This window comes from Lagenorhynchus albirostris, chromosome 6, assembly GCF_949774975.1.
Source record: "Lagenorhynchus albirostris chromosome 6, mLagAlb1.1, whole genome shotgun sequence".
Taxonomy (NCBI): domain Eukaryota; kingdom Metazoa; phylum Chordata; class Mammalia; order Artiodactyla; family Delphinidae; genus Lagenorhynchus; species Lagenorhynchus albirostris.
This window is the reverse complement of record NC_083100.1, coordinates 102099499-102125972: the sequence shown is the minus strand read 5'-3', so window position 1 is coordinate 102125972 and position 26474 is coordinate 102099499. Positions and strand designations below refer to the sequence as shown.

General features: G+C 42.0%; 1 protein-coding gene and 2 pseudogenes across 1 annotated transcript; 1 reads left to right on the top strand and 2 right to left on the bottom strand.

Moving 5' to 3' along the window:
• Positions 1 to 7128: 7128 nt before the first annotated feature.
• Positions 7129 to 7528, top strand: LOC132521868 (programmed cell death protein 5-like). Its single transcript, XM_060151524.1, has one exon. It carries the CDS (start codon positions 7129 to 7131, stop codon positions 7477 to 7479), a length of 351 nt encoding a protein of 116 aa, XP_060007507.1. The 3' UTR covers positions 7480 to 7528.
• A 4186-nt stretch (positions 7529 to 11714) lies between these two features.
• On the bottom strand, positions 11715 to 12502 carry LOC132521867 (small nuclear ribonucleoprotein-associated protein N-like; annotated as a pseudogene).
• Positions 12503 to 12611: 109 nt separating this feature from the next.
• LOC132521864 (SNRPN upstream reading frame protein-like) lies at positions 12612 to 12830 on the bottom strand (annotated as a pseudogene).
• Between the last annotated feature and the right edge of the window lie 13644 nt (positions 12831 to 26474).

Here is a 26474-nt window from a genome sequence, read left to right as displayed (position 1 = left end):
CAAGACAAGCCATCTGTTTCAAATGGGTTTCTTTCAAAAGAAACCTTAAATCATATTCTTAATTAATCCACATGACTCTATCATCCATTAATGTACCTAATTGCATTTTCCCAGAATGCAGGTTAATTGCAGAAAAGAAAATAAAGTTATACAAAATTAGTTGATGTCTCACTCTGCTGAGCATTTCTTTCTTTTTTTTTTTTTTGTGGTACGCGAGCCTCTCACCGCTGTGGCCTCTCCCGTTGTGGAGCACAGGCTCCAGACACGCAGGCCCAGCGGCCATGGCTCACGGGCCCAGCCACTCCGCGGCATGTGGGATCCTCCCGGACCGGGGCACGAACCGTGTCCCCTGCATCAGCAGGCAGACTCTCAACCACTGCACCACCAGGGAAGCCCTGCTGAGCATTTCTGATAACAGTATTTCTGATTTTTTTCTAAGTTCTTTATATTAACTACCTGAACCAGCTCATCAGATAATGTGGTAGAGAGAATAATGGCTTCTCAAAGATGTCCACATCCTAATCTCTGAAACCTGCAAATGTAAAAGAACTTTGTAGACATAATTAAGGATCTTGAGGTGAGAATATCATCCTAGATTATCTAGGTGGGCCCAAGATAATCACAAGGACTTAAACTAAGCAGGACCCTGTGGGGCTCCTGGGCACGGAAGCCTTTCTGTCCCTGGTTACTAGACTCCAGCCTCTATGACCTTCCCTGAGCTCCAAAGGGCAGATTCAAACAGTTGCTAATCCAGGAAGGGAAGGGGATGCGAAGACAAGGGATGGGCAGCCAGGAAACAATAGTGAAGCCTTGGGGAACAGTCCTGGCTCCACCTCAAGGGATACAGTAACAATGTCTTTAAGTTCTTTACGATATCAGCATTCTTCATACCAGAGAAAGATCACCTGAGGCTACATTAAAGGAACCAGAGAAGCTCATCAAGAAGATTACCTGAGACCAGATTAGAGGATTGGAGGCCCTGCACACACCCTAATCTTATCAGCAACCCCACCCTTGAACCGTTGCTCTAAAACCCCTCATCAAATCCTCCTGGGTTGGGACACATAGTTTTTGGGGGCTGGAGCCCACTGTGTCCCCGTTTGCCTGGCAAAGCAATAAAGCTATTCTTTTCTACTTCACCCAATGTCTCCAAGATTTGAGTCGGCACCAGTGCACAGAGGCCAAACTTTCAGCATCAGGATCATTATAAGACTGAGGCAGGAGGGAGGGGGAGAAGAGGAGTTGTTATTCAATGGGTATAGAGTTTCAGTGTTCCAAGATGAAAAAGTTCTAGAGTTCTGTTGCAAAACAAATGTACATATAGTTAACACTACTGTACACTTAAAAATAGTTAAGATGGTAAATTGTATGTTGTGTGTTTTTTACATAATAAAAAAAAGGGAGTGGAGAGACACGAGTGTTAAGAGAAGGCAATGAGACAACAGAGGCAGAGGTTGGAGTGATGTGGGGTTAGAAGCCAGGGAATACGGGCAGCCTCTCTAAGTTACAATGGGCAAGGAACGGATTCTCTCCTAGAGCCTCCAAAAGATACATAGCCCTGCCTTCATCTTAATTTTAGCCTTGAAGACTCATTTTGGACTTCTGACCTCCAGAATATAAGATAATAAATTTGTATTGTTTTAAGCTAATAAGTTTGTAGTAATTTGTTTTTGAGGCAACAATAGGAAACTAATACAATAATTCCTTCCATTTGCCCATTGGTTGACACCACTTTTATATACATTACACAATTTACTTTTATGATTTCCATCTTTCAGATAAGGAAACTGAGCTGTAGAGCACTGAATAGATGTGTCCAAGAACAAATGATGAGTTAAGGCTATAAGGCAAATCTGATTCCTTGTCCTTTCTCTTCAGTGTGGCGGCTGTCTGTGATAACAGGTCCCATTTGCATCAATTTTTGTATCGATACTTCTTTTTATTGCCATCTAACTCTCACAAGCTATAAAATGGTAGTAAGAGACATCTTGGCTCCTCTTTGTATACTTGTCATGATTTATAGGCTTTAAGGATATGCCCTCATAGCCCTTGTTATAGACTGACTGTTCACAGGCTGAAGACCTAACTCCCATTATGATGATTTTAAAAGGTAGGGCCTTTGAGAGATAATTAGATTTAGATGAAGTCATGAGGATGGGGCCCTCATGATGGGATTTGTGTCATTATAAAAAGAGGAAGTGACACCAGAGCTCAGCCTTCTTTGATTGGCAACAATCTCCCCAGAGGATAGAGAGGTTCTTCACTGGATGCCTTTATCCTAAGCAGACAAAGGTCAATTGACTGACTACCACACAACTAACTCTGGGTCAACACCTTAAATGATACTTTCCAGACAGAACAAACACAAGATTCGGTTTTTTTCCATACTTCATTTCATCTACTTTTCACAACCATCTGGTGAGGCAGGTACTCCAGGAACGCTGGATTGATTGATCAAGTAATCAATTGATTTTACAATTTTCACCACTTTAAGACAAACTGCTTTTTGAGAACATCAGATTCTTAGCTGCCTTCATATATCTATGGCTTATCCATCAGCATTCGCCACTTTTGTAAGTTTGAGGCCTTACCTGCTTCAGCCTTTATAGTTAAGAGTTGGAGGAATGGAAGATATGTCTTGCAATTAGATTTTTACATCAGAATGGATTTGATTTTTGACATCAAAGAACAAATTCATTTGTCTATCTCTGCACTGCAGGACTAGAAATCCATCATGATTATCTGCCAGCTGTTGGTTCACCCCAGTCATGGTTTCTTATTCAAAAATACTTCCTTACCTCCAGAAAGTCCTCACTGAATTTGTAGTTTGCAGGTATCTAAAAGGCTTGCATTTTTAATGAATTCCTAATGTACTCACTCAAGGAAACAAGGAAATTATAACCATGGAACATTACATTTCAGATATTAATCATAATTGCTTAATAATACCAAACAAGGAGATTTTATTACAAACTGAGACTTCTTATTTAACTTCAGAATCAGAATAATTGTCACATTCGCACATATTCTAAATGATACCACATATTCCATATGCCTACACTGTAAAGAGTTTAGTCATAAAGAAATATTTTGTCAGTTAATTTAATTTAATTGCATGGCATAATCATTTCACCTATTTCTCTAAAAGCAGATATTTTAATAAGATAACTACAAGGAGGTTATAAAAATCTCACTTTCTCAATTGCTAGTAAAGGTTTCCACTGAAAGTTGCCAGACAATTACACATTCGGGGGGTTTCTATAGTTCCTCAATTTATTTGTTATATATCATTAGTCACCAGTGAAGCCCTTCACTAATAGCAATACCCTTCAACAATAACCCCAGAGAATTTAACACCTGCCTGAACTGGCTGGCAGAATTTCCAATTTTCTGTTGGGAAATTGCTTATTTCTCCAAGTCTAGTCCCATTTTTACAAGTGGACAGCGAGCTGAGATTATACATTATTATATGTCTAAATATAAATTGTGATGGATGGTGTCACACATTTAAAAGAGTTAAGCATTGAATTTAAGATTTAAAAAGTTTAAAGAAATTTAAAATGTATTTTTAATCTTTCTCAGAAGTTCACGGGCTGATCTATATTGGGGGAAATACTAAGAGATTGCCTAAGGACTGTCATTTATATGGAGCATTATTATCATAAAATTACCCTTTTAGACTCTCATAGCAGTAGCACCATAACTTTCTTGTAAATACTGTCTCTAAGGATCTCAGGCTTATCAAAAGACTGAAGGGATAAATAGGTTCTTTTTGTAACAGTAGTAACATTAAATTTGCCAGAGAAAAGAGGAAAGTAAGCAACCAAAACTCAAAAGCCACATTAAAAACAGAAGACAAAGTTTGCTATTTACATTAAACTATCCTTTGTTTAAAAACGTATAGTAGGGGTTGATTTTAAAAGTGTGTATTTAGGATGCTAAAATATCACTGCAATATATTACTGTATACCTTTGCACATAGAAACTCTACCAAATTCTTGAATTAAGCATTAAGTCACTGGCTGCTTATATAAAGATATTAGAGGCAACAGGTAACAATCCAATGACAACTTTGAAATTTAGTCAATATGGGTCACTCCGGAGAGACAAACTAGCAAATCCCCCAAAATCTGCAATGCTCAACACAAGTGCTTCATCTATTTGAGGATTAAAAATGCCTTTATTACTTTGGATTTTCTGTACACACACACACACCCAAAAACTTGTTAAAAAATAGAAACAGAAAGAACAAATTTTAAAAATGCATAGAAAATTCAAAGAACAAATTAAACTGATTTCTCTCCACTCAGAAATAATTAACATTAACATTTTGTTTCTTTTTTCATATGCACATAAAAACACACAAAGATGCTACGTATATGCAGAAAGAGAGAGAGAGGAAGAGAGAGAATAATACTGGACAGTGAAAGGCCTGCTTTGCAAACTATACATTTTCTTACACTCCATTATGAACATTTTACCACATTAAAAAATACATATACATATATTTTTTTCTAAAAATGCCATTTTAAAGGCTGCATAGAGTTTCAGTATATGGCTACCTAATGCACTGGTGAATAACCTACTGATGGACATTTAGCTTGTTTTGTTTATGTTATTTATTTGTTAAAGGATTATTTACGGAATATGTGTTCACTGCTTATATCTACCTTGTCCCAGATTGGGAATACAAAGCCTCTGTTCTCACAGAGCTTACATTTCTGGGACTGAGGGATAAAGACAGACAAGAAAAACAATGCACACAAATAAATATAACAGCTGGTGATTAAGTCTTACAATAAAACTATAATAATCATAATAAAGCAGGTTAAGAAGACAAAGAGTGACAAGAAGTAGTAGATGGTCTCTATGATAGGAAGACCTTTGAACAGGGATCTGAATGACAGTATGGCATTGGCCCAGTGGAAATCTGGGCGACAAGCCTTCCAGATTCAGTAAAACAAGAGGTAGAAAAGGGAGTATGCTTGGCATGTTGATATAATAAAAAGGAGAGAAGCATAAAAAAAACCCAAAAAACTTTTGTGTCTGAATCTTTACACATATATCTTCAGAAAATATTCCCAGAAGTATATTTGTAAGGTCAAAAATATGTTCATTTTTTAATCAGAATTTTCTCAATATCTTATGAAAGGAAATTTTTTTATTGAAATAGTTCTTTTAAAACCCCTCTATGTTATATCTCATTACTTAGTGAAGTATTAAGAATCTCTAAGAATTAGTACACTCCCAAGAATCTGCTAATGTTAACAGCTGAGAACAAACCTCCCCACACAGAGCAAGTTGACCTCCATGGAGTAAATCCCAAGGTATGAGCCTAGGGATGGGTAGGACAAGCTGTAGGAGCCAGTCCCATGATAGTTCATCAAAAACCAGGACACACATGACCCAACAGAAAACAGTACCCTATCGATCAGGAGGCCTTCTGGACATTGCCCCTGTTATACAGGGCCTAAATGACCAGGACCTAATTAGACCATGCTAATAAGCCTGTCATACCACCCATTCTCCCTGTAAGGAAACCCAATGGGGAGTATCAGATGGTGTAGGACCTCAGGGCAGTCAATGAAGCCCCCAAGGATATACATCCAGTCCTCCCTAACCCTTACACCCTGCAGGCCACTCTATTTCCCCCAAGTCCTGGTATTCTGTATTCGATTTAAAAGATGACTTCTTCTGTATTCCATTAGCCCCAGACTCACAAGAAAGTTTTGCTTTTCAGTGGCAGGACCCAAACATGTAAAAAAAAAATACTGCTGGATAGTCCTGCCCCAAAGGTTCAAAAATTCCCCCACCATCTTTGCAGAAACTTTAGCTAAAGACCTGAAAGATCGACATCTGGAGGAGGGAACCTTCCTCCACTATGTAGACAACATTCTGATCGCCAGGCTTATTAAGGAAGGCTCTGAACCATCCTGAAACACCTAGCCAATGAAGGATATGAGGTGTCCAAGAAAAAGGCTCAAATAGCACAAACTAGGGTGACCCACTCAGGCTTCATTCTCACAGAAGGTCAGAGAAGCCTACCCCAGGAAAGGAAAGAAGCCATTTGCAGCCTCACCTTCTCCTAAAACTAGAAGACAACTTAAGGGTTTCCCAGGGATGGCCAGGTTTTGCCACATCTGGATCCCTAACTATGGTCCATTAGCTAGGCCTCTATATGAAAAGTTCAAAGGAAAGGATGATGATCGTTTTGAATGGAATTCAGAAAGTGAAGGGGCCTTTCAAGAATTGAAAAAGCAATTACTTCAGGCCCCTGCCCTAGCCCCCCCACCAGATTTAGTTAAACCCTTTGACCTTTACATTCACGAGAGAAGGAGGATCTCCTTGGGGTATTAGGTCAAAACATGGGACCCTTACTTGGGTGGTTGCTTATTTCTCTAAACAATTAGGTCAAGCCACAAAGGGATGGCCTCCTTGCCTTCGGGCTGAGGAAGCTACTGCAGCCCTGATAAAGGAGGCTGAAAAGTTAATGTTTGGTCAGCCACTCACTATATGGACTCCACAGCAGATTCACATTTTAGTAAGTTCTAAGGGAACAGAATGGCTATCCCCTGGAAGGTCGACTCAAGTTCAGACTATGCTTTTAGACAATCCAGCGGCTATTGTAATAACCTGTCATGCACTAAATCCTGCCACCCTGATACCCACAGAAATGGGGTCCCTGGAGCATGACTGTATAGAAACCACAGACGCCATCTATTCCAGTTGCCCCAAGCTAGGAAGTGAGCCTCTTCCAAATGCCAAAAAGGAATGGTTCACAAACAGGAGCAGTTTTATGAGAGGGGGAGAAGTCTGACAGGATACACTGTAACCTCCTGGACCCAAGTCACAGAAGCAAGAGGGCTACCCTCCAGGGACTTCTGTCCAAAAGCCTTAGAGTTCAGGACTGGGAGGATCTTCAACGTTTACACAGATTCCCAGTACGCATATGCCATCCTCCATGCACATGGGGCTATTTGGAAGGAAAGAGGTATGCTTACTGAGGAGAACAAACAGCTGGAACGTGGCTTAAGCATACTGAAGCTCTTAGAAGTAGTACAGCTTCCCAGAGGTCTCTCTGGGTGGGCTGGAGCGTGGCCGCGGCTGCTCGCTCCAGACGGCCACACCATGGCGGACGAGGAGCTTGAGGCGCTGAGGAAGCACAGGGACCCTGGCCATGTAGCACAAGAGGAAGCAAAGCAAAGGGAAGCAGAAATGAGAAACAGTGCCTTAGCCCAAGTTCTGGATCCATCTGCCCGGCCCCGATTAAGTAACTTAGCACTTGTAAAGCCTGAGAAAACTAAAACAGTAGAGACTTACCTTATACAGATGGCACGGTATGGACAACTAAGTGGGAAGGTATCAGAACAAGGTTTAATAGAAATCCTCGAAAAAGTAAACCAACAAACAGAAAAGAAAACAACAGTTAAATTCAACAGAAGAAAAGTAATGGACTCTGATGAAGATGACGATTATTGAATTTACGACGTCTAGACACTGGGACTTAATGGAGCAATTCTAGGACAGATAACACTCGGCAGAAGTTAAGATCTTGATGGGATGTTTACTTTGTTTATTGTCTATATGCCTTTTAGAAATGAACTTGTTATGCAAAATTAAAAAAATAATAAAAAAGAAGTAGTACAGCTTCCAAAAAAGGTGGTAGTAACTCATCGTAGGGGTCGGCAAAAGGGGGATGCAGAGGGAAACAACAAGGCAGATGTGATTGCCAAAAGGGTGGCCAGGGAACCAGTAACTTGGCAACTACCCCTCATACCTCGAAGGCCAGATCCATCCAATTATTCCCCAATCTGCATAAAGGAAGAATTAGACAAAGTGCAAAAACGGGGCTTCATTAGAGATCTAGGAGGCCATGGATGGCTAGTTAATGAACACGAACCATACTTCTTTCCCCAACTGCAGCTTGTCAAGCCATCAGGGAGGCTCATCAAGAAACTCACTATGGGAGGGAAGCCCTATATAATTGGTTAGTTGAGGTCATGGTAACTCCTGGCATGAAAAGTATAATCAGTCAGATAGTTGAGATATGCTGCTCTTGCTAATACGTCGGCCATGTACCTTGACTTGACTGGTGTCCTTGTCACCCATGCCATGCGGCCCAGGCCCTGGGTGCAGAAACTGCTTTTAACTATAGAAGCTAGTTGTGTTCTATCAACAGGATGCCACAAAAGCCCACAACAAAACCAGACCAAACTGGTTAGATCCAAGATAGCAGGCAAAATAAAGGTCACCACTTTCCTTCCCCTCATTTATCTCTGTGTTTCCATACCAACTCCTGAGAGCTGAACAACACTTGCCCAGATTCATTTCTGTGTTTGTTTCAAAAGCACCTGGTGTTTGGCAGAGATGTTTTGCAGCTGTGCTTTGAGAGGTATACGTTTTGAGAGATATACAGTGGTCAACTGCCCCAAACCGGCTCTGAATTGACCACAGGAACACACCTGCGCAGATGAAATCTGGAGGTGTCTGAAAGTTACCTTTACTTCATTACCACACTACGATCTCCACCGAAAGGGGCATTTGTACTCTGCTAGACACAGTTTGTGCGTGTGCAAGAGGGCCTGAGGGACTGCGCATACCCGGGCTGTTCCTGGAAATCTCCATCCTTTTCCCCAATTTCTGATGACGCACTTGCCTCTCACCCCTTAAAAGTCCCCCACTTTCCTCCTTTCAGGAATAATGTGCCTTTAGAGCATGAGCTACCCTTCTCCATTCCCTGGCCATTGAATAAAACCCGGTCTTGCTTGAGCCAAACTCAGTTTCATTATTGGCAGCACGAACCTGAGGGGGAAAGAACACCCTGACCGAGCCGGGGGGCTTCGGTTCAGCTAGGACCCCAAGAGGGGGGCCTCACGTCTAAGTCGGTAACATCCTCTGTCGCCAAAAGGTTAAATTGTCTCACTCAGGGATACGAACAGTTAGAGCCAAAGCCTGGTGACATACATAGCTAAAGGGAGCTGGGACGTTCTGCTCCTCTACCCCGGGTTATGACGACAACCGAAATCAGGAGGTAGTAGTTACAGAAAATGAACTTGCGCCCTTCAGCGCCCCTCGAGAATGAAGAGCAGGACAAAAGGCAGAGGAGGGATTTGCCACCGGTAAAGCCCATTAACAATTCCCAGGAAATAAAAATAGAAGCTGGGTAATAGTGTCTAACCTTTTTTTTTCTTCTCCTTTGTGCTTATTCTAGTTTCACCTGCCCATAGGCTGCCACACGCAGAGGCCCTGTACCCAGCCCTTTGGACCAGAGCTCCTAGAGCCACACAGCCGCGCCTGACACCACAGCTCCACGCAGAGGCTCGACGCACTGCACTGCGATTCAAGATGGGGGCGGCGGGCCCGTGTGCGGAGACGCTGTGCGTGACACCGTGACCTGGAGTGTGAGCAATACGCCTGCGCCAGACCCGCGAGAACTCGGCGCCCCTCCCCGCTAGGAGAGCCCTAGCAGCCCTGCCCACTGCCTATGGGGAGAGTGCGAGCTCGCACCTCTCCATTTTTTGATCAAAGAATAAAACTTTCCTTTGCTTCTGAACCGAACTCAGTATATCATTCTATTTGGCTCCAACGACACTGGGCTGGAGGACCCTGCTGGGGCCGAATCGAAAGGGTTGTTAACATTTTTGTTGATCAGTTTCTTGTTTACTTGTTGTCAGGTTCCCCCACTAGAATGTGCGCTCCAGTTACCACGTCTCTCCTGCTCAATTCAGTGCCCCAAACCGCACCTGCCCGATAAGGGCACTCAGTAAATGTGAGAATAAAGATAAAACTAAAGGAATGAGAGAATGCATGAGCAGACTTTGATTACAGACATGCCACGACAGACTAGTCTCCAAGGGTGACCTACAGCATGTAACTCGAAGTACATTCCATAGAAAGAAGCATGCCCTGGGAATTCCCTGCCGGTCCGGTGGTTAGGACTCCACACTTTCACTACCGAGGGCAGGTCGGGGAACTAAGATCTGGCAAGTCGAGCAGTGGCCAAAAAAAAAAACAAAAAACAAAAAAGCATGTCCTGAAGAAGTTCTTAATCCCTGATCTAGAGTTATCACATATTTGAGCACACACTCAGCCTACTAAAATGAATGATACAGAATATGTGATGATATGCTTTTAATCTTTTATGCAAAGTTAAATATAGGATAGTATACACAACCATTTTCTTCCTTTCAAAACATCACAATTCATCATTCTAATCAGGGCAGGCATGCACCAAGCCCTGCTGGCAATGTGTTTCCAATTTCTTTATCCACCATTCCTTTGCTGTACCGCCATCCACCTGCTAACTAAACAGTCCTCAGTATCATATTTAGGAGTTTAATTCTGGTAAGAAGTGGATGTTTACTTTTTCTTTGGCAATTATGGCAAGTTGCTGGTGCTCTGAGTAACTATTAGCATTGTAATTAGTCACGTAGATGTCTATTTTATTCAACGTATTCATTATCATTTGAAATTATTTATTTTGTCTCTCCAATAACATGCCAACTGCATGACAACAGAAATCTTGTCATAATTGTTCTCCTTATATCCCTCTCCCCACCCCATCCCCAGTGCACAAAACACTACTAAACTCAACACTGGCACTTAGTAAATATTTGGATGAAAGTACAAATGATTGAATAAATGAATGAACCAATGAACTGTGTCTCACTGTTAGCTATGGATTTCATGCGTATGATGTCTTTCTATTCTTGTCTGTTTCATCAGCTTTAGCTGCACTGAGTTACCCATGTAAACACAGGCAGAATATAGAAACCTAGCTTCAGTCAATGGTCATTATTTCTAGAATAAATCCAAACTGAATGATGTTAATTTTGTGTCCCATGTTCCTCATATGCAAACTCAGTGAAGCAGATGCTGTCATTGCTCTGACACCATCTGCAGCTCCTTATATACCAAAGACTGCTTCTCTTCCTGATGATGTCTTGGAATATGATAACATGACAGTGCCTAGGAATTAATGCCTCAGAAGCAATCCTCAACTAATGAAAGGTAGGAACTGGCGGATAAAATCTAACGCTTCCCTGTCCCTCAGTGGAACAATGCTGAGACATATTCTATACAGCATTTCCAGTGGCATTTGGAGCCCTGGTTGCCCATGGCAGACACCACTAATTAACAGAACTTATTTGGTTTTCCTCCCTTCCTTGACTGACTTCTCCACTCTCTCATAGAAGACAGAGCACCTGATATCATTGCCCGGGGATTGAATCCAAATCCTTGTCCCCAGGTCTCCTTTTGGGATGATACGAGGTAAGACATTGGGGAATAATGTAAGTATCTATCACATAAAGTTGTTGAAAGGATTCACTGAGTTAATACAAGTAAAGTGATTAGAAGAGTGCCTGGGATGTAGTCTATCGTTCATAAATGTTATTTATGTGTTGTTATCTCGCATTATTTGTCTCCTCTGACCTACTTCCCCTTAATTTTGCCAGTATTGGTTCTCTATTTGGGTCCACACCTTTCCTCTTGATAGTTGTCTCAATCCCCAATCAATCTCTGAAATTTCTAGATGAAGTTCATCTACCTCCTTTTGAACCCACTTTTCTTTATTGCTCTATGCATTTATTAGCTGATATTAATGCAGCAGAGGGGACAAAAGCTCACAAACACTACACACATTCCACAAGATGCACTGCAGGAAAAATGTGACTAAGAAGGATCAATAGTATCCTAGGGTCTTGTGGCCACATTCATGGTGGAGGTGGACCTCTTATTCCTGGAGAAAGGGGTCTCATTCCTGGAGGGGGCATGCCTATTGGAGTCCCTCAAGTAGGGGAAGCCTAATTGGTGGGCCCATGGGTGGTCCCATGCCAGGTGCAGGAGCCATAATTCCTGGAGGTAGCGTTGCTCAACCAACAGGTGTGGGGACAGTCCCCTGTCCTGGTGGATACTGAGCTGGGGCTCCAGCAGTGCTGGCAGTAGCAGCACCTGCAGCAGCTGCTACAGTGCCTCTTCCCTGTAGGGTCATTACCTGTTGGGATGCCTCACCCCCAACCCCTCAGACAGGGCAGGAGCCTGGGGAATTGGAACACCAGGTAGAACACCTCTGCCAGCTGCTCTGCTGATCTCAGGGCCTCCTCCACCTCCAGCAAGAGATATCCAAACAATGCCAGTATCTTTGGGGGGTGGTCCCTCCACAGTCATGGAAACCAAGTTCTCCTGGCACAGCAACACCAGATCCAAAGCCCGCTTTTCTTCACGCTCTGGCTGCTTCGAATTCTTTGGCTTGATCTTCCTGAACTCATCACAATCACAGAGCATCAAGTTCGTATGCTTGTCAAAAGCCTTAAAGGTGCCAGTGAAGATCCAATCATCTTGCAGGACACATCTCATCCTATAGTCAATGTGCTGCAGCATCTTGCTGCTCTTCCCCACAGTCATGATTGCTGCTCCACCAAATCCAATGTCCACAGGAAAGTTTCAGGATCCTTAAGACCTAAGGGAAGGCTACAGATTAAGGTAAGTCGAAGGTTCTCCACCAAACAATGCAAGCTGGGGCAGAAGCTTCAAACAGCAGATAGAGCCTGTTTTTATTTTGTTTGTTTGTTTTCTCTTGAAATCAGCTACCTGGGTGTTCCAATACTGCTTTAACCACCTCTTGGTATCTCAGCTTAGAATGCCTGTCTCAATTCTGCATGGAAATCCACCACAGGGACTTGCTGCTGCTGCTGAGATCGCCTCAGGTACAGGTGACACTCTTGGTTGCTCAGTGAGGCTATCCTTCTATGTTTGATTGGGACTTCTACCTCTGGTTTGTGCTGTTCCACAGTCTATCTCAGGTGTATATGGTCCCTGGCCTGCCCCATCACACCGCTGGCCTCAGAACAGAACAGAACAGGTCAGGCACCTTCAGCGGCCACCCCACTCTGCACTGCTCCTGCCACGGCAGCACCATCCAATCACCCGGCTCAGGCTGCACATGTGTGGCCACCCCCCTGAACCCACTTTCGATAGCTGCCTTTCAACTTGCCTTTCTCTAGGCCATCCCCAACAGCTTCAGAGGTAGGAACGTGAAACTCGACAGACCTGATTTAAAAGACTTACATCACTGCTGAGAAATAGCTGAGGACACTCAGGTTTTCCTGCTTGGCCATTTTCCCCCTGGAGAAGTATATTACTAAAGCAACTGCTAGGTGAGCATTTAAGAACAATTATAGTAGATCCAACTGACCTAGTATGTTGCTGGAAAGCTCATTCTCCTTTCTTACTGGTGTCAGTGCTCCGAATTTCTTGAGTTAATTTTCAGCTAAGATTTATTCTAGAACAATTCCAGAATGTCTGACTTTACAAAGCAACTGTGTCAATTCCCTTAATGTGTTATGAGCTATGACTTCACTATATAAAGACCCTTAGAATACAGTCAGGTAGTCACCTTTTCGATATTCATTTTTATCCTTTCTCCCGATGACTAAAGGTTATGAAACGCTGTGAATATGCAATAAATACATCTTATTGGATTGGTATTAAAATTATAAAACAGTAAATTCTCTTTTGCATGTGGATATCTCTGCAACAACAGGATAATCTCTATTTAAACTAGCTGCCCCAAGAACCCTCCTACACTGTTGGTGGGAATGTATGTTGGTGTAGCTACTACGGAAAACAGTATGGAGGTTCCTCAGAAAACTAAAAGTAAAACTACCATATGATCCAGCAATTCTACTCCTGGGCATATACCCAGACAAAACTATAATTCAAAAAGATACATGCACCCCTATGTTTATAGCAGCACTATTCACAATAGCCAAAACATGGAAGCAACCTATGTGTCCATCGACCGATGAATGGATAAAGAAGATGTGGTACATATATACAATGGAATAAGACTCAATCATAAAAAAGTAAGGAAATAATGCCATTTGCAGCAACATGGATGCAACTAGAAATTATCATGCTAAGTGAAGCAAGTCAGAAAGAGAAAGACAAATAACATGTGATATCACTTATATGTGGAATGTAAAATATGGCAAAAATGAAACTATCTACAAAACATAAACAGACTCACAGTAAAAGGGAACACACTTGTGGTTGCCAAGGGGGTGGGGAGAGAGAGAGAGGGATGGACTGGGAGTTCTGGGTTAGCAGATGCAAACTATTACATTCAGAATGGATAAAAAACAAGGTCCTACTGTATAGCACAGGAAACTATATCTAATCGCCTGGGATAAAGGATAATGGAACAGAATATAAAAAGAGAATGTATATATGTGTATAACTGAGTCACTTCACTGTACAGCAGAAATTAGCACAACATGGTGTATCAACTATACTTAAAAAATTAAAAGTATTCTATCAAACATTTAGGGAAGAGCTAACACCTATCCTTATCAAACTTCCAAAATATAGCAAAGGGAGGAACACTCCCAAACTCATTCTACAAGGCCACCATCACCCTGATACCAAAACTAGACAAAGATGTCACAAAAAAAGAAAACTACAGGCCAATATCACCGATGAACATAGATGCAAAAATCCTCAACAAAAGACTAGGAAACAGAATCCAGCAGCACATTAAAAGGATCATACACCATGATCAAGTGGGGTTTATCCCAGGAATGCAAGGATTCTTCAATATATGCAAATCAATCAATGTGATAAACCATATTAAAACATTGAAGGAGAAAAACCATATGATCATCTCAATAGATGCAGGAAAAACTTTCGACAAAATTCAACACCCATTTATGATAAAAACCCTCCAGAAAGTAGGCATAGAGGGAACTTACCTCAACATAATAAAGGCCATATATGACAAACCCACAGCCAACATCACTCTCAATGATGAAAAACTGAAAACATTCCCTCTCAGATCAGGAACAACACAAGGTTGCCCACTCTCACCACTGTTATTCAAAACAGTTTTGGAAGTCCTAGCCACTGCAATCAGAGAAGAAAAAGAAATAAAAGGAATCCAAATTGGAAAAGAAGAAGTAAAACTGTCACTGTTGGCAGATGACATGATACTATACATAGAGAATCCTAAAGATGCTACCAGAAAACTACTAGAGCTAATCAATGAATTCAGTAAAGTAGCAGGATACAAAATTAATGCACAGAAATCTCTTGCATTCCTATACATTAATGATGAAGAATTGGAAAGAGAAATTAAGGAAACACTGCCATTTACCACTGCAACAAAAAGAATAAAATACCTAAGAATAAACCTCCTAAAGAGGCACAAGACTTGTATGCAGAAAACTATAAGACACTGATGGAAGAAATTAAAGATTATATAAACAGATGGAGAGATATACCATGTTCTTGGATTGGAATAATAAATATTGTAAAAATGACTATACTACCCAAAGCAATCTACAGATTCAATGCAAGCCCTATCAAACTACCACTGGCATTTTTCACAGAACTAGAACAAAAAATTTCACAATTTGTATGGAAACACAAAAGACCCTGAAAAGCCAAAGCAATCTTGAGAAAGAAAAACAGAGCCAAGGAATCAGACTCTCTGACTTCAGACTATACGACAAAGCTACAGTAATCAAGATAGTATGGTACTTGCACAAAAACAGACATATAGATCAAAGGAACAGGATAGAAATCTCAGAGATAAATCCACACACATATGGTCACCTTATTTTTGATAAAGGAGGCAAGAATACACAATGGAGAAAAGACAGCCTCTTCAATAAGTGGTGCTAGGAAAACTGGACAGCTACATGTACAAGAATGAAATTATAACACTCCCTAACACCATACACAAAAATAAACTCAAAATGGATTAAAGACCTAAATTTAAGGCCAGACACTATAAAACTCTAAGAGGAAAACATAGGGAGAACACTCTGTGACATAAATCACTGCAAGATCCTTTTTGACCCATCTCCTAGAGAAATGGAAATAAAAACAAAAATAAACAAATGGGACGTCATGAAACTTAAATGCTTTTGCACAGCAAAGCAAACCATAAACAAGACGAAAAGACAACTCTCAGAATGGGAGAAAATATTTGCAGATGAAGCAACTGACATAGGATTAATCTCCAAAATATACAAGCAGCTCATGCAGCTCAATATCAAAAAACTCAATCCAAAAATGGGCAGAAGACATAAATAGACATTTCTCCAAAGAAGATATACAGATTGCCAACAAACACATGAAAGGATGCTCAACATCACTAATCATTAGTGAAATGCAAATCAAAAGTACAATGAGGTATCACCTCACACAAGTCAGACTGGCCATCATCAAAAACTCTAAAACAATAAATTCTGGAGAGGATGTGGAGAAAAGGGAACCCTCCTGCACTGTTAGTGGGAATGTAAATTGATACAGCCGCTATGGAAAACAGTATGGAGGTTCCTTAAAAAATTAAAAACAGAGCTACCATATGACCCAGCAATCCCACTACTGGGCATATACCCTGAGAAAACCATAATTAAAAAAGAGTCACGTACCACGATGTTCATTGCAGCACTATATACAAAAGCCAGAACATGGAAGCAACCTAAGTGTCCATCGACAGATGAATGGATAAAGAAGATGTGGCACATATATACAATGAAATATAATCCAGCCATAAAAAGAAACGAAATTGAGTTTTGTAGTGGGGTGGATGGACCTAGAGTCTGTCATACAGAGTGAAGTAAGTCAGAAAGAGAAAAAACAATACCATATGCTAACACATATATATGGAATCTAAAAAGAAAAACAGGTTCTGGTGAACCTAGGGTCAGGACAGGAATAAAGACCCAGACGTAGAGAATGGACTTGAGGACATGGAGAGGGGGAAGGGTAAGCTGGGACGAAGTGAGAGAGTGGCATGGACATATATACACTACCAAATGTAAAATAGATAGCTAGTGGGAAGCAGCCGCATAACACAGGGAGATCGGCTCTGTGCTTTGTGTCCACCTAGAGTGGTGGGATAGGGAGGGTGGGAGGGAGATGCAAGAGAGAGGAGATATGGGGATATATGTATATGTATAGCTGATTCACTTGGTTATAAAGCAGAAATTAACACACCATTGTAAACAATTATACTCCAATAAAGATGTTAAAAAAATTAAAAATAAAATAAAAATAAACTCGCTGCCCCGAAATTTATAACCAAAATTATAGATATTAAAATACCTTTGTGATGAATTAGTCTGACATAATTGTGATATATATAATGAGGATGACCTCTCTTTATCAGTTATTTTAAAGTGTGGTGAAATATACATAAGATAAAATTTACCATCTTTACCATTTTGAGGTTAATACAGTTCAGTAGTGTTAAGTACACTCACATTTTGGGACAAGCAATCTCAAAATTTCTATTCATCTTGCAAAACTGAAATGCTACACCCATTAAACAACTCATTTCCCCTTCCCCTGAGTCACTGGCAACTAACCTTCTTTCTTTCTCTATGAATTTTTTTACTCTAGGTACTTCATAGAAATGGAATCACACAGCATTTGTCTTTTTGCATCTGTCTTATTTCACTTAGCAGAATGTCCTCAAGGTTCATCCATGTTGTAGCGTGCATTAGAATTCCCCTTTTTTAAGGCTGAATAATACGCCATTGTATGTACACACCACATTTTGTTTATCCATTCATCCATCGACGGACACCTTGATTGTGCCAACTTTTTGGCAATTATGTATAATGCTGCTATGAACATGTTGTGCAAACACCTCTTTGAGACCCTGCTTTCAATCCTGTTAGGTATATACACAGAAGTGGGATTGCTGAATCATATAGTAATTACATTCTTAATTTGGGGTGAACTGTTATACTGTTTTCCATGGCAGCTGCACCATTTTATATTTCCACAAACAGTGCACAAGGACCACAATTTCTCTACAAGGTGACTCCATTTCTTCAACTATCTCTGAATGTTACCACATCTTGGTCTCCATTTTCTTTTAGCCTTTCTTAGAAATTGTAAATATCCTATTTACATACTCTTATTTACCTTTGAACAATTTTTTAAACAGAAAAGCCCAACTGAGATTTACTACATCAGAGTTTTTACACATATTTTAACCAGGTCCTCAAGGTGATTCTAATGCACACCTGGGCTAGATAATGGTAAATATTTTCTCCTGGATTTAAAAAGCATATGCATTATATCCAGACAAAACTATAATTCGTAAAGATACATGCGCCCCTATGTTCATAGCAGCACTATTTACAATAGCCAAGACACAGAGACAACCTAAATGTACATCAACAGATGAATGGATAAAGAAGATACACACACACACACACACACACACACACAATGGAGTATTACTCTGCCATAAAGAAGACTGAAATAATGCCATTTGCAGCTACATGGATGGACCTAGAGATTATCATACCAAGTGACGTTAAGCCAGAAAGAGACAAATTCCATATGACATCACTTATATGTGGAATCTAAAATATGACACAAATGAACTTATCTACGAAAGAGAAAAAGACTCACAGACATAGAGAGAACAGACTTGTGGTTGCCAAGGAGGAGGGGGCCAGGGAGGGGTTGGATTGGGAGTTTGGGTCTAGCAGATGGAAACTAATATATATAGAATGCATAAACAGCAAGGTCCTATTGTATAGCACAGGGAACTGTATTCAACATCCTATAATAAACCATAATGGGAAAAAAATAAATAAAAAGCATATGCATCAATGTTCCCTAGGTTTAAGGTGATTCTTTTCCTTTGAGGGAAAAATGTTTATTTCCTCCAAGATGGACTAGTCTATGCTCCATCCCAGCATCCTGCCTCAGTCAGTGAGTCCTACCTAGTACGGGGAGAATACAGGAGAATCTAGGCAGGGTGGACTGTCCCCTAATAAAGTAAATTTTGCCTTCAGTTCTTGATCAGTTATGAGGGAGAAAGAAGAGAAGGGTAATTTGTCAAGAAAAAATGGTAGAACACAGGAAAAGTGCTAAAACTCCTGACATCCTAATTTTTGTCACATGATAGGCACTCTAGAGACATGGTCTCTTTAACTTTATTTCTATAAGAGGTAATATTTACCAATTTAAAGATAATGAAACTAAGAGCATAAATTTTAACATTTTCAGATGAGAGGATTCGATCTAATGTCTGCCTGTCTTCTTGTACTATTTATTATTTTACCCACTCCAATACAGATAGTAAGATTTTTGAGAAAAAGGACCACATGTGTCCATTTAACCCAAGTGCTTGACAGACACAAGGTACACAATAAATGTTTATGAAATATGTCTTAAATGAATAATTGTTCACAGGAGTGTGCTGCCTCCTTTTGCTAGATTAACTCCAGTAGAAAGTGGAGAAACAGTTAATATTCCTGATATTTTTATGCAATTCACTTTTTGACATTTTTTTTACACCTTTATTGGAGTATAATTGCTTTACAATGCTGTGTTAGTTTCTGCTTTATAACAAAGTGAATCAGTTATACATATACATGTGTTCCCATATCTCTTCCCTCCTGCGTCTCCCTCCCTCCCACTCTCCCTATCCCACCCCTCTAGGTGGACACAAAACACCGAGCTGATCTCCCTGTGCTATGCGGCTGCTTCCCACTAGCTGTCTATTTTACGTTTGGTAGTGTATATATATATGTCCATGCCTCTCTTGCTTTGTCACATCTTACCCTTCTCCCTCCCCATATCCTCAAGTCCATTCTCTAGTAGGTCTGTGTCTTTATTCCTGTCTTACCCCTAGGTTCTTCATGACATTTTTTTCCTTAAATTCCATATATATGTGTTAGCATACGGTATTTGTCTTTCTCTTTCTGACTTACTTCACTCTGTATGACAGACTCTAGGTCTATCCACCTCATTACAAATAGCTCATTTTCGTTTCTTTTTATTGACATTTTTTGATAGCACAAGCCTCAGACTGAGATATCTCTTAAAGCTGTAGATGATTCAGGAAAGCCTGTTAAACCTCAGATTCATAATCACAGTAGGCAATGGTGGTTCATTTCCTAAGCTCAACTTGTCACACCTTTTGATCAAGGAGAGCCAGGCTAATGGTGACTATGATTTATCACCCTTCCAGAAGAACCACAGATCCTATTCTACTGTGCCTTGAACACATTTATAGCTTCTTTAGACTAAGCATCAATTACCTCAATGTTAAAAAAAAAACAGTCAACAATGAATAAAAAAAGTGGGTTTGCTTCTAAGTACATAAAATGTGTTTCTTTATAAATCCTCTCCAAGGGCTCCTAATGACATATAGCTCATATTGTAGTCATAGAATAAGCTGTATTTGTCCCTGGACCTTCTCAGGCTAGTAACACATTAGACAGTTGTGATGTGCATTAATTCTCTCGTACCATTCACTGCCTTATATTTCCAAAGAGCTAGTAGCTCAGTGCTAATGAGTTGTGAGAGAGATGAAAAATGACATGTAACACTAACTGTGTGTGTTTCCTCCAAGGGGCTTTTTTCGATTTCTGCTGCGTAAGAGAAGCTCAGGGGAAAGTGAGAGTCAGGTAAATTTGAGGAGGATAAAGTACTGTGGCCAGAGAAAGCAGGGTAGATGCAGAATTAATATTTCCCTTTCTGTGTTCTAGGAGGGCTTTTTCGGGAGAAGGCGGCCACTTTGACTTAGGAATACGTATAGGCCTCTCAACGCCACATGCAAGGAAAACATGGCACAAAAGCTACACGACAGGGAGTCTTCTGATGAGGATGAGATATTCTATGAGGATGCAGGGTAAATGATAGGGGACAGTATAAAATTCTCATCTAAAATGAGGAAATAATGAAAACTATAATTGTTCCTTTCAAAAGTAAAAGCCTTGGCATTATTCATCTTACCCCAGGGAAGTCATCAAAGCCCCAGCAGAGAAGCTTCTGGCTGCATATTGGATTGATGAAGAGGCGGGTGAGGAAAGTGAGACAGCAGATGAGACTGCCACAGAGTGAGCGCTGTTCTGCCTCAAGCCACCTGCAGATTTTATTTTTTAATATTGGCTTTCAGCATTGCTTGTAAAATACTTATTTTTCTCATATTAAAATGTATAAATTCATAACCAAGTCTAACCATGTGGTAAGGAATTAAAATGTAAATAGTTGAATATTTATATACCAATAACAAGGGCCTGCAAGAAGAAGCAGAGCTGAAACTAGAATCCTTCATGGTAGCCAGTACTTCCACAAGAGGAAATGTGGGCAAAGGAGGATGAGTAGAAGGATGAAGAGGGGCTTCCCTGCGTTGTTTCCCCAGTATCATCTGTCCGGGGGAACTGGAAAACATACCATCCTCAAGGGGCATAGATCATTAAATCAAATAACAATTTATTCTGGTTCTCTGTCTCCTGGTTCATCAAGTACCAGTTATTTACAACATGCTCGACCTCCTGCCCATAGAGGATTATCTACTTCTGGCCCCTCTCGTACGGTCATTGTGGTTGCCAGAATATTTGGATCACTGGGCCTCCCTCCACTGTGGAGCCAAGGCCTGACTTTTCTTCCAGGTTCTCAAACTCATGACAAATGTGTACCCTGTCTTGGTAGGGGGTTCTCCACCATTTCAAGCTGGTGGAAAATTCCCATTAGGTTGTTTTTTTTCTTTAAAAAAAATCCCAACCCTTGGATAACTAGCAGGGAGGTGCCAGAAAGACAGGGTAAAGAAGAACGTGTGAGAGCAGCCATTGCCCAAGACGGCCCTCCTCAGGCCCTGGCCTCTCCTGACCCCACTGCGGGTCAGCTGTGTGCTGCTCGGCTCCCTACAGCTCAGCCCAGCACCAAACCTACCCACCTCCTGCCTCACCCAGCACAGGCCCCGGGCTGCATGATTCCAAGTGATTATATAAAGACAGTGCCACCTGAGGAAGGTGCAAAGGCTCTTCCGCTCCTGCCAAGAAAGTCATTAATCACATTTATTAAGTCAGTGAGAGTTAAATACATTAATGAGTAAAAGAAATTCTGGATGAACACGATTTGATAATGTACCTAAATGACCACAGAGAGTACTGGCGGTTTAGTAATGTGAGGTGAAGAACGGTGCAAGCCATGGGGTGATAGCACACGGTCCCCCAGAGGATCAGTGGGCCTGGGAGACAGCCCAGAAGGTTCTGCCGGTTGGGTGGGGTTCCGAGAAAAGTGAACGGCCCATCAGTTCTTCTGATTTATTAGTTTGCTGATGCTTCACGAGAGACATCTGTTCTCTCAGTGCCTGCCCAAGTCACCTCCCAAAGTTTCTTACTGAGAATGAAAAACAAGTGTTTTTCTCTGGGTGGTGACTTCAGTGAGGCAACAAGTATTTACTGTGTTTAAGGCGCATGACTAATACTACTAACAATAGGAAGCAGCAGCAGCTAACATTTACCACTTGCTTGCTTGGTGCCAAGACCTGGGTTAGGCATCTTATGGTCTTATTTAGCCCAACAATCCATGGAAGCATATCTTGTTATCCTCGTTTGACAGATAGGAAACAGGGTTTAAAGAATGTAGGTAATCTGCTCAAGGGCCCAAGGCCCCACGTCCAAAAGTGTGAGTTAAGGTTGGAGCCCAGAACTGTTAGACTCCAACAGGGATGCAGAGAAGTATAAGCTGTGTTTGCCACCAAAGAGTTGATAACAACGGTAATGATGAGGAGAAGGAGGCAGCTGCTGTGTATTGAGCACCTGCTACGGACCAGGTACAGTACTAGGCACTTTGGTTACACTATTAGGTCACAAGAGCGGAAGGTCCCCATGCCCGCTCAAACTCTGTAATGAGTGGGGGTCCGATTTCAATAAGAGAGGTGATCACAAAGACAGGGAGCTGACGAGAAACCAGGGGTAGAGATCCTTGTACTGCTGGGCTTCCCAGCGTGCGGACCAGGGTCCCGGGTACCTCCAGGTTCCTATTTTGGGAGATTTCCATTATTTCAAAGTCGGTACATAAATGAGGCTTAGATAATATTTTTCGTATCATACTACCTCAGATTTGTACAATTTTTTATTAGTCTCAAATGCTACCCTACCATATTTGTAAATTGAAATTCCCAAGAGTAAGATTCTGCTTTGCCCAGCTTGACCTAGATTGGGCAGTGTTTTTGCCAGAGCCAGAGACTTCACCTGGGCAGCCTGTGAGTGAGCTGTCTCTCCTTGCATCAGGGACTCATCCCTGGCCGTGGCCCAGAAGCAGGAGGGGTGCCCAGGGTCAGGTGGTACAAAACATGGCCGCCTGGGGCTGCCTCTGTCACCATCTTATGATGGACAAACTAGCTCAGAGTCCAACTCCTTACTAAGACCTGAGAGATAGAAGGGGAGAGGGAGATACAAGGCCAACAGATACTAAATGAATGAAAATTTTGATTCCGATGAAATCTGTCAGAGAAATGAGTCACTTTTTAAAAGATAATAAATGAGACCATATATGATTAGGGCAAAAGTGATACAGAGAAGAAAATTGTAGGATTTAGAGGAGGGAAGGTTAGGAAACTAGGGAGGGTCCATGAAAAACGTAGAACTTGTTCTGGGCCTGGATTATATGCCAGACACTGTGCCTGGTGCTGGGGAAAGAGTTGGTTAGGACAAAGTCCCTGCTCTTGTGGGGCCCTAAGACTGAGAGAAGGCACAGACACCTGAAGACATATTATACATAGAAGACAGTGTGTTGACATGACAATGGCAGTGTACCAAGAAGTGGTTCACTTCTTGGTTGGCTGGAAAGGAGTAAATGTGAGGGATGTCTTAGAGGAGGGGAAGAAGAAGGAAGCCAAACAGAAGTTTCTTGGGAGGATGAAATGAAGGAAAGGCATTCTAGATGGAGGACAGTACAGAGGCAAGAGGCATGAAATCTTGGGTGGGCTTGAAGTGTGTGCAGTCTGGTGTTCCCAAGCATGAAGCACAAGGAGGAAATGGCAGTAGGTGAGGCTGTGCGGGCGAGCAGAGAACAAATCCCAGAGGGCCTGGTCAAGGCACATGGCCTTGAGCGAACAGAGCACAAACTACAATGTTTTAAAGAGAGAAGGGACATGACCAAGCTCGAGTTTTATAAAGAGTACTTTGATGGTGGCCTAAAAGTAGAGAGGCCGAGAGGTCAACTTGGGTGTTTAGACCAAGTAGGAACTGGGAGAAAATGGGGCACCAGACCAGAGGTTTTGATGCAACTGAAGACCATGTATGGTGGATACACATGAGTGAGAACTGAAAGGACAAGAGCTTATGTTCAGAGAATGAAAGATTGTACTTTTAAGATATTTTATGACAAATTCCAGATGATGATAAGGTCCAAATGTAACCTGGGAATGGAGATCAGTAAGGTGTTGGGAATCCAGAAGGTGATGAGAAATAATTCGGGTAGTCCTGGACACTCATTCCTTTCCCCTTTCAGTAGCTCAGCAAAAAGCTAGCTCAGCAGGTACCAGAGAGAGCAATGGAGAAATAGGCTCCCCCTCCTACTGTGACCATTTCTGTCACCAAGCAGTTGCCATTGTTAGTAGTACAGACGTTCCCTGCCTCACCATCCCTGTAACTGTGATGCACTCCTGGCTGTCTCCTCCTCTACGGGAACTCAACAGGTCATGGGATACACAATCCAGGTAAGTCTGGTCTAATCCCCTTCTCTGAAAGCTTGGGGGATTGAGTACACTCTGTTACTGTTCTGCTTATAAGTTCCCCCACGAACAATAAAACCCTACTGTATATTTGCACAGTAGGGGGTTGAGGAATTTCGTGTCCAGGAAAATCTGTGGGTTGTTGGCATGGCAAGTATTGTGGTAGAGGATAAGACTTGGAGCCCAGGACCGAAGTCCCCAGTCGTTACGAGGGCATCATTCATTAATATGCCAGTTCAGTATATTGAGGGTCTCAAGTCTGTCTGTTTCAACCCCTGAATCAGACAGTGTATTGATTATCTGGTGGTATGTAACAGATCACACCAAAATGGTGGCTCAAAACAACAAAAAACATTTATTGCTCACAGTTTCTGTGTCAAACCTTTAGGAATATCTTGGGCAGTTCTGGCTCTGGGTCTCTCATGAGGTCCTCAAGATATCGGCCAGGGCTGCAGTCATCTGACGGCTGGACTGAGGCTGCAGGGTCCACTTCCAAGATGGCTCACTCCCTTACCTGGCTGCCAGGGTGGTGCTGGTTGTTAGAGGGAGGCCTCATTTCCTCCCTGCATGGGCCTGTCTGTCCACCTGCTACTTGATTGATTGTCCTCACTACATGATGGCTGGCTTCCTCCAGAGGGAGCTGTCCAAGAGAGAGACAGAGGTTATTATTCCTCTTATGGCCTGGCCTCAGAAGGCACATAGCACCACTTCTGCCACATAGCATGGTTAGAAGTCAGTCACTCGTTCCAGCTCACATTCAAGATGAGGGGATTTAGACTCCACCTTTTGAGGAAAGAAGAGTCAAAGAATTTGCGGATATATTTTAAAACTACCATAGACAAGAAAATAGAAAGACCTCTAGATATTTCAAGCAAAAAAAAAAAAGCCAGAAAGAGAGAAAGATTATATCCAAACTGTTGGTGCTTAGCATTGAAGGGGCTAATGGTGGTGAAAGTTGGGGATGGGGGCATTGTAGCACTAGCCTTCAGGTTACTTCATCGCAGCTGCTTTCCATAGACTCCAAAACTGCTGCTGCCACTCAGAAGTCAGGAAACTTTGGGAAACCACTGATGAGGTCATTGCAGCCCCAAAGCCCCAAGGGTGGTGACTAGATGGGGAATATGGAGTCTGCTGCAGAGGAAGAAAGAATGATTTCCATCTGCTTTCCACCTTCCAAATTTCACACAAGTGCATTTTATTGGCAGAACCCTGCTGTCGAGGGGATCTGTGAAATATGGTTCCCAGGCTTCCAGCACCTGCAGAGAAGGGGGTAGAAATGGGTGTCAAGAGCCAACCAACACTATCCAACATGCGTCCATATACAGGTATGGTGAGGAGGCACCGCCTGTACTTGGAGAAGTCCTGGAGCCCTACTCCTTTGTTTTTATAGGCTTATGGGTGTCCAAGTCTTTGTAAAAGGCAGGTGGTGTCTACATAGAATAACATGGTGGAGAGCTAGCTCAGTCACAAATCTGGAAGGTGTCACTGTAGTTGGGCAGCAGGTGAGGTACTGGTTGCATGCAGTCAGCCCCAGAGGTGACTGGAGAAACACCTGGAGTTCATCCTTAGTTGGTCTCTGGAATGTTCTCACTGCAATGAAAGCTGAAAGCTGGGTAGACTGCAGGCAGTGCAGCATCGGAGAGAACATAGCTGCCATTTAAAAGGGCTGCCAGAGGAAAGGTGTCCATAGGGAAATATCATTTCTCAAAATATGGTCTGTGGCCCTCTACACTCAAACATTTCTGGGATGCTTCTTTAAAACGCTGATCCTGGGACTTCCTTGATGGTCCAGTGGTAAAGAATCCGCCTTCCAGACTTCCCTCGTGGAGCAGTAGTTACGAATCCGCCTGCCAATGCAGGGGACATGAGTTCGAGCCCTGGCCTGGGAAGATCCCACATGCCACGGAGCAACTAAGCCTGTGTGCCACAAATACTGAGCCTGTGCTCTAGAGTCTGCGAGCCACAGCTACTG

Coding starts and splice junctions, on each gene's coding strand:
- LOC132521868 (XM_060151524.1), top strand. CDS start 7,129: ATGGCGGACGAGGAGCTTGAGGCGCTGAGGAAGCACAGGGACCCTGGC.